At 50.6% G+C, this 9,142-nt stretch overlaps 1 protein-coding gene across 1 annotated transcript in view; it reads right to left on the bottom strand.

Moving 5' to 3' along the window:
• The window catches only part of ITPKC (inositol-trisphosphate 3-kinase C), an 18,034-nt gene that overhangs the window by 6,414 nt on the left and 2,478 nt on the right, over positions 1–9,142 (bottom strand). Inside the window, exons 2-4 of the mRNA XM_039246052.1 lie at positions 5,951–6,050; positions 2,834–3,047; positions 843–1,047 (exon numbers count right to left, since the gene is read on the bottom strand). Coding sequence (XP_039101983.1) covers positions 843–1,047; positions 2,834–3,047; positions 5,951–6,050 — 519 coding nt within the window. The remainder of the gene's footprint in view (positions 1–842; positions 1,048–2,833; positions 3,048–5,950; positions 6,051–9,142) is intronic.

The following is a 9,142-nucleotide window of genomic DNA, read 5'->3' on the forward strand; positions in this document are numbered from 1 at the left end:
GGGGGAGGGAGGGAGGGGAGAGGAGGGAGAGAGGGAGGGAGAAGGGAGGAGGGAGGGAGGGAGGGAGAGAGGGGGAGGGAGGGAGGGAGGGGGGAGGGAGGGAGGAAGACTGCCTATGGAATGATATGCAAAACTCTCTAGGGCCCTCCCTCCTTGTGTAAGAACGGGAGGAGGAAACCTTAGGACATGCAATTGCATTTGTTTGTATTTGCAGGAAAAAAAAATAGAAGAAACTGATAAAGCGGTTCCTCAGGAGCCGGTGGGGGGCAGAGGAACAGCATGGGAAGGGCATGGGCAGAGCTGGGAGAGAGACTTCCCCTACATACTCCTGCACGTCACTTGGATTTTTGAACTGCATGAATCCCTCTTCAAATAATTAGGTGTAATTTACCAAAAAAAAGGAGAGAAAGAAGGAAGAAAGGAAAGAAAACTGAAAATCTCTCCCCATAAGGCGGGGGAAGGATTCTTCCAGCTGCTGTTAGGTGAGGATCCGAGGGGGTGAGACCAGGACCCCGGAGCCCAGGGAGGCTAGGGAGGGAGGGAGAGCCCAGGGCGGCTGGGGCAGGAGAGATGGGCCAGGCTAGGGCAGGGCCAGGGTGAGGGGTGAAGAAGGAATCTGGAGCTGCTCAGGCAGACAGGTAAACAAAACGGGGTCACTGATGGGGGTGAGAGAGAAGCAGGGCTCCCCAGAGCCCCCATCTATTCATCTGCTACAGTCTCCTGCTCCTTCTCCATGTCCTGCTTCTTTCCGGCCTTCCCCGTGCTCCCCAAGAAGCCCGGCCTTGGATCTAGCTCCCCCCCCCAGTCCCCCCGGGCACAGGCTAGCAGCTCCTGGCCCTCACCTTGATGCCCTCAATCCGGAAGCCCAAGGTGGAGGTCGAGCTCACGGTCTCCCTCCATTGCATGTAGCGGGGCTTGGTGACGGCGCCCTGGGCGTGTTCCTCCGGGGTGGGGGCCCCGGGGTCCACGGCCACCATCTTCTCATACATGTCCTTCCGGGGCCGGGGCCTCTCTCGTGCCTTTACCAGCTCCTCCTCCAGGTAGGTCCTGACACAAAGAGAACGTGACCAGTGAAACCATGATGAGCAAAGGTGGAGGATGCATTCCCTGATACCAAGGCATGTTATAAAAGCACAGCATGGCCCAAGAACAAATAGATCGATGGACCAGAACAGAGTCTAAACACAGACACACACACACGTACATTCACCCAAATTATGATGACAAAGACCACCTAGCAATTCAGTGGAGAAAAGGAAGTTTTTTCAATAAATCGTGTCGAGTCAATAGGATAGCCATATGGGGGGTGGGGGGGAACAGGCTAAGGAACCTCAATCCCTACCTCACACCATATATAAAAATTAATTTTAGGGGCGCCTGGGTGGCTCAGTCAGTTGAACGTTTGACTTTGGCTCAGGTCATGATCTCACAGCTTGTGGGTTCGAGCCCCGCGTCGGGCTCTGTGCTGACAGCTCAGAGCCTGGAGCTTGCTTCCCATTCTGTGTCTTCCTCTCTCTGCCCCTTCCTCACTTGCTCTCTCTCCCTCTCTTGTTCTCTCTCACAAATAAATGAACAGGGGCGTTGAGTGGCTCAGTCGGTTAAGCGTCCAACTTCGGCTCAAGTCAAGATCTCACGGTTTGTGGGTTCAGGTCCCGCTTCGTGCTCTGTGCTGACAGCTCAGAACCTGGAGCTTGTCTAGGATGCTGTGTCTCCCCCTCTCTCTGCTCCTTCCCTACTCACGCTCTGTCTCTCTCTCTCTCTCTCTCAAAAATAAATAAATATTAATAAATACATAAACAAACATTAAAAATTAATTTTAGGTGGATTGCAAATTTAGATGTTAAAGTTAAACAAAGCTTGTAAAAGAAAACATAGGAGATCTGCACGATTTTGGCATAGGCAGATTTCTGAAAATCTGAAGATTTTCTGAAACACAAAGCTACCAATCACGATGAAAAAAATGACAAACTGTCCTAAATCAAAACTTCTTCTGTTTATCTGGGGCGCCTGGGTGGCTCAGTCGGTTAAGCATCCAACATCGGCTCAGGTCTGATCTCACTGTTTGTGGGTTCGAGCCCCGCGTCGGGCTCTGTGCTGACAGCTCAGAGCCTGGAGCTGCTTCAGATTCTGTGTCTCCCTCTCTCTCTGACCCTCTTCCTGCTCACACTCTCTCAAAAATGAATATACATTAAAAAAAATTAAAAAAAAAAACTTCTGTTTATCAAAAGCTACTATTAAGAGAGTGAAATGGGAAATCTGGACTGTGTGTGTGTGTGTGTGTGTGTGTGTGTGTGTGTGAGTGTCCAACAGAGGAATTGTAATCAGAATATATAAAGAATTACAAATCATAAAGAAAACGACAGACCAATAGAAAAATGGGCAGGGGCACCTGGGTGACTCAATTGGTTAGGCGTCCAACTCTTGATTTTGGCTCAGATCATGATCTCATGGATCATGAGTTCAAGTCCCACATCAGGGGGAAAGAAAGAGAGAGAAAGAAAGAGAGAAAGAGAGAAAGAGAGAAAGAGAGAAAGAGAGAAAGAGAGAAAGAGAGAAAGAAAGAAAGAAAGAAAGAAAGGAAGGAAGGAAGGAAGGAAGGAAGGAAGGAAAAGAAAAAGAACATTAGTAAAAATATTCAAAAAGGCACTTTCCCAAGAGGATTTCGAAATGGCCAACCAACTAACGCTCAATTTCTTTGGTCATCAGAGAAACAGAAATTAAAATCCTAAGTAGACACTCCCCAGAATGGTTAAAATTAGCCAAGGAGAGGATAAAACAACTGGAACCCTCACACACCGCTGTCCCTAGGCGTCTGCTCTGGGGCTGAACCCACCTGCTGCCCATCTTGCAGTCCATGATGGAGGGGCCCTCGAAATCCGCCAGGAGGTCTTCCATCTGGTTGAAGGCCTGGCCATCGCGCTGCACCATGCCGTAGTAGGCGGGCACGAAGGGGCGCAGCGGGTCGCTCATCAGCTGTTCCAGGCTGCGCTGCTCACACTGACAGAAACGCTTCAGGATCCGACCGTCCTCTCCTGCCTGGAAGTTCCCTGTGGGAGCACAGTCGACGAGAGGATCAGAGGCTGGAGCAGCCGGAGCCTCTCCTCATCTCCCGCATGCGTCGGATCCTGGCTGCCCTCACCTTGCCTCACCCCTTCTGGAAGGGCTTCTCTCCCTCCCTGCACCTCTCAAAGCCTTGGCCGGGACATGGCAAGGGAAGGGCCTACTGCGGCTCCTTGTTTCAACAGAGTCCTGTTCACAGCAGGCTGGGGCCTTGCTTGTTTTGTCATTTTGGATTGTGAGCTCATGGTGGGCTGTGGGAATCTGTGTGAGATCTGTCTCTGCCTCTGCCTGGAGTCCCAGCACCGTGCTGACGCCCGGGGCCAATTCATATCAACTGATAACGCTGGCACTTCCTGGACCACGCAGACTGTGTAGCCTAGCATTACAAGCTCTTGGGAGGCAAATTATATTTTCAGCTTGTAGACGCCAAAGATGGCTGCTATTGTAGCTCCTGTCTCACGGTTCTTCCAGAATTTCACTGCTCCCCACCAAGAAGTGGAATCTAATTTTTCTCTCCTTGAATCTGGGAGGGCTTTGGGCAGAAGCAACACCGTGACTTCAGATTCGAGGTCACCAAAGGAGATGCGAGCTCCACTTTGCAGTCCTGAGCTGCCACATAAGAAAGAGGACTCCTCAGGGCACCCGGGTGGCTCAGTTGGTTAAGGGTCAGATTGCGGCTCAGGCCATGACCTCATGGTTTGTGCATTCGACCCCGCCCTGGGCTCTCTCCTGTCAGGGCAGGGCCCACTTTGGATCCACTGACCCTCTCTCTCTGCCCCTCCCCTGCTCATTCTCTTTCACTCTCTCTAAATAAATAAATAAATAAACTTAAAAAAAAAAAAAAAAGAAAAGAAAAGAAAAAAGAGGAGCGCCTGGGTGGCTCAGTGGGTTAAGCATTTAGCTTTGGCTCGGGTCATGATCTCACAGTTCATGGGTTCGAGCTCCGCATCGGGCTCTGTGCTGACAGCTTGGAGCCTGGAGCCTGCTTCGGGTTCTGTGTCTCCCTCTCTCTCTGCACCTCACCCACTTGCTCTCTGTCTCTCAAAAATAAATAAACATTGGGGCGCCTGGGTGGCTTAGTCGGTTAAGCGTCTGACTTTTGCTTAGGTCATGATCTGCGGTTCGTGGGTTCGGGCCCCGCGTCGGGCTCTGTGCTGACTGCCAGCTCAGAGACTGGAGCCTGTTTCAGTCTGTGATTCCCTCTCTCTCTGACCCTCCCCTGCTCACGCAGTCTCTCTCTCTCTCTCTCTCCTAGAAATAAATAAAACATTAAAAAATTTAAAAAAATAAATAAATAAATAAACATTAAAAAAAATTAAAAAGAAAAAAAAGAAAAGAAAGCTGAGGCCACCATACTGTAGGGAAGCCCAAGCCACTCCACATGGAAGCTGTCCGGCCAGCGGCCCCAGTGGAGGCTCAGCCAACAATCGACCGCGAGGCATGTGAGTGGATGAATCTCAAAAGCTTCCACCTTGCAGCGTTCAGGATATCCGAGGTGAGTTCCCAGACTTCACAGAGTAGCAATAAGCCATCCCTGTCATGTCCTGTCTGGACTCCTGACCCCAAACAGAGTTCATAAAAGGCAATAAAATAGCTGTTGTATTCCACTAAGTTTTCTTTTAGCCACTACTAACTTTTGAGGGGTTATTTGGTATTTTCACTCAGCGATAGTAACTGGGAAACATGGCGGCGGCGGCCTCATGTTGGGGGGCAGGGGTGGAGGGGAGGCTGGCCTTTTCAAAGACTCAGGTCTAAGGATGAACTAGGTAGGTGAGTTCCCATCTTATCTTCATTTGCCAGTGGGCCTAGTTTGTCCAGTCCCTGCTGGTACTCATTTTTGTGAATAAAGTTTTATTGGCACACACAGTCATGTGTTTATGTGTCATCTATGGCTGCTTTCGTGCTGTAACACAATAGAATTGCGTAGCTGTGACAGAAATCGTATGGCTCCCAAAACCGAGGATGTTTATCATCTAGCCCCTTACAAAATACGTTATGTACAAGGCATTGTGCTGTGAGGGAAAACCATCAGCGCTGCTGTTTACTGAGGGCCTCACTATACCCTGGACACAGGGAGAGACCAAGGAATGATTGTTTCTACTTACGAGGGGTCTGTGTCTCAATCGTCACATATATATTTTGATTTTAACCCTTCAATGAACCCTGCAAGGGAGGTATGATTATCACCATATTACAAGTGAGGAGGCCCAGTGAGAAAAAGCAACTTACCCAGGATCACCCATATATAAAGTACAGAGTTAGGGGCACCTGGGTGGCTCAGTCGGTTAAGCGCCCGACTTCAGCTCAGGTCATGATCTCACAGCTCATGGGTTCGGGCCCCACATCGGGCTCTGTGCTGACAGCTAGCTCAGAGCCTGGAGCCTTTTTCCAGTTCTGTATCTCCCTCTCTCTCTCTAACCCTCCCCTGCTCACGCTGTCTCTCTCTCTCTCTCTCAGAAATAAATAAAATATTTTTAAAAAATTAAAAATTAAATAAAAATTAAAAAAATAAAGTGCAGAATTAGGATTTGCGCCCAGGACCATTTCTTCCCCAGGGCTGAGGATTTGCTCCTCATCCTCCTGGCACTGGGAACGGCCCTCAGCCCCTGCCCAGGCCTAAGCACTTCCTGTAACAGCCTCATGAGGTGGAGAATGTCCTCAAGCCCATTTGACAGATGGGGAGAATTGAACTACAGAGAACAGCCCTGTAGCTTTTTTTTTTTTTTTTTTTTACTTGTTTGTTCTTTTTCACCAAGTCACCTATCACCCCTGCACCCCCGGTTAAAAGCAATCTAACATTCCTACTAATTCCATACCTACTAATTGTTTTGCCCAGCCTGTCTGTTCCTCCCACCCCCACCCCTGCTGTCCCCTGCACCCCTGCTCTCACCAGCATGTCCCGACAGCTGGACCCAAGGGTAGTGTTTTCGGAAGGAGACCACGAAGGGCGAATATTTCAGAACCGTCTTCAGTTTCTTCCATGGTTTGTTCTGTGTGAGGCAGAGCGGGGGTGGGGGGTCACTGCCGAGGTTGGGGAGGGCAGGGGGTGGGATGCGGCACAGGGTGGGGGCTGGGGGGGAGGCTGGTGGACCAGGGGGCTTTCTGGGATTGCTGCTCCCGAGCTCACTGGGGTGAGCGAAGCCCACTGCTTCAGCAATCATGAGATCCCCAAAGGCCTCGGCAAAGGTGGGGAAGAGTCTGCCCATTTCTCTCTGTCCCTGTCATCAATGTCTTACATACCTATGTCTCTCTGTCCTTCTCAAAGGAGTAAAAACAGGCCAGGTCACAGTACAGTAACAACGAACCCTCGAATCTCCCCCCCCACACACATGCACACACCCAACACTTGGAAACTTCACTTCTGTCCCGAAACCAAGTCAGACCCTCTGGAGAAAATGACAGAGACAGGAGTTGATGAATGGAGGCTGAACCACGGAGAAAGACGCAATTAGAAACAGATGACAAAGTGACAACAGAGACAGACCGATAGGGACAGAGGTAGAGACTGGGGCAGTCAGGAGAGCTGCTCACCAAACAGCTCCAGCCCATCCCCCCTTCTAGGGACATCCCCGCCATCTTGAACTTGGGTTACTGACTTGCTTTGGCCAGTAAAATGTGAGCAGAAGCGTTAAAGCCAGTACACGGCTCTCCATGTTCTTTTCCCTGATGTAGCGGTGGGGGGGGGGGGCGCGTGGAAAGAGAAGCATCCTTGGTCTGGGCCTGGAGGGAAGACCGCATAGAGCAGAGCCAGTCATCGACCAGTGGCCCATGGTGAAGCGGCAACGATAATAATAACCCTTTGTGGTTCCAAGTCACTAAGCTTGGAAGTTGTCTGTTACCACAGCAAGTCCTGACCTAGCCTGACTGATACGGTGACAAGCTGCCAAAAGACAAAGAAAGAAATAGAGAAAGGCAGAAAAGGAGACCCGGATACCAAGTCATGAGGGGGAAGAAAAAGATAAATCGAAGCAAAGAAAGAGAGAGAACAGGCAACAGAAACCCAATAGAGCGAACCGAAAACAAAGATTTCGTTGTAGCACGTCGACTTGATCAAGAGGCTCTTGAGGTTGGCTAGTGTCTGACTCACATGCTCGAGCACACGTGCAAACACATGAAGACATTCTCTGCTCCAGGCCTTTGGCAGGCCCTTGGGCAAGTTCTGGGAGAATGAGGGTCCTCCCCGGAGAAGGAAGCTGTGTGCCTCAAGCCCCCACTACCCTGGGGTCCAGGCCATGCTCTCTCCCACCTGCTCAGAGCCCGGCTACCCAGCAGACATCCGATCGACGGTGGGAAGTTCAAACAGAGGCAGGGTGTTGGACTATGGGATTCAGGAAGGGCTACTCCCTCCACCCTCCAGCTGCCAACCGTGGAGAGGAGGTGATTAATAAAGGTTCCTGTTTACTAAGTACCTGGAACATTCCAGACACAATGACAAAGACTCGGGTGAGCCATAACCTACTTGATCCTAAAAACATAAACCCAGGAGGGCTGTTGACTCCGGGTTACAAAGGAAACAGAGGCTCAGAGGGATGAAGTCACCTGCCTAAATCACACAGCACACCGCTGGGGTTCTAACTCTGAATCACTGCCCTGGGCTTACACACTACAGCCCTGGTGGGGTATAAACTCTGAAGGCGGGGATTATTGGGGTTGTCATGGTTACAACTGTGCCCTGCCCCCCCCCAGCCCATGACCTAAGCGCACAAGAGCTGCTCCAAAAGCATTGGTTGGATTGAAGGAAGTTAGTTGTAGCTATCTTTTTTTTCTTTTTCTTTTTTATCATAAGCAGATTCAGTATCTTGTGTCTTTCTTGGACCTGATGGTTAATCTGGACTTTCTCAGATGATTTCATGATGGTCTCATCTCCCATGTCCCCTCCTCCAGGAAGCCCTCTCTGATACCCCAGGCGTAGCCAATCACCTCCTGTGATCTTCCCAAAACACTAGGTATCTCCTATCCCAGCCCTGACCTCTCTGTACTGCGATGGACCTGTCTTCTCCACTGGCCTGGGAGCTCCATGGGGCTAATGTCTCAGTCACTGCTGTGTCCCCCACAAAGCCAACACAGGGCTGGACATATAACTGAGGCTCAGAGGCTGTCGGTGGTCTGATTAGGACAGGATGGATGTGTGAGAAGGAAGGAAGCCGGGAGGAAAGGAAGAAAGTCGTGGGATTTTAAGGTCAGATGGGATTTCCAGATTAAGCCAGAAGGAAGCAGGGGTTTGCTTTCTAGGTGGTGGGAAACAAGCGACCAAGTGGCGAGTAGAGGCAGAATGGTGGCAGGGTATTCGAGGAACAGTGTGCACTTTGGCCTCATTGCAGGGAAGGGGGGCTAGGAGGGGAGAAGGGAAGCTGAATGAGGGAAGCAGCCTGGAGACAGGAAGCTCTAAACACAGGACTGAACTTCTGATCGCTATCTGGAGGGCCCTGGGGAGCCATGGAAGGTGCTGAAAAGCAGGGCAAGTTCAAAAGTTGATCAGAGGTGGACCTTGGAAGCAGATCCTGGAAGGATAAAGAAAAACTGGAGACACAGAGACGTGGGAAGAAAGCACGTTAGGGACGGGTCCACCCAGACACCACAGAGCTCGAAATAACTGGGTTTTAAACACCGCCAGGACAGAGTTAGAGTCCTGGCTCTGACCCGGCTTGGCCAACCCTAAGCAAGTGACCTCACCTCTGTAAACCTGTTTCTTCGTCTATAAAATGGAGACAATAACAGCGCCCCAATCTCATGTGCTGCTCTAAAGGGTTGACACACACACAGCCCTTAGAAAAGAGCCTGGTATTCTATGGGTTTGAATCCCAGCTCTGTGTCTTCCAAAGTGTGTGACCTTGGATGAGTGTCATGACCTCATCTATAAAATGGGGATAATAGGGGCGCCTGGGTGGCTTAGTCGGTTAAGCGTCCAACTTTCGCTTAGGTCATGATCTCGCGGTTCGTGGGTTCGAGCCCCGCATCGGGCTCTGTGCTGACTGCCAGCTCAGAGCCTGGAGCCTGTTTCAGTCTGTGACTCCCTCTCTCTCTGACCCTCCCCTGCTCACGCTGTCTCTCTCTCTCTCTCTCTCTCAGAAATTAAAAAAAA

The sequence above is a fragment of the Hyaena hyaena genome, unplaced genomic scaffold (assembly GCF_003009895.1).
Source record: "Hyaena hyaena isolate Hyena2069 unplaced genomic scaffold, ASM300989v1 scaffold_9, whole genome shotgun sequence".
Lineage (NCBI taxonomy): Eukaryota > Metazoa > Chordata > Mammalia > Carnivora > Hyaenidae > Hyaena > Hyaena hyaena.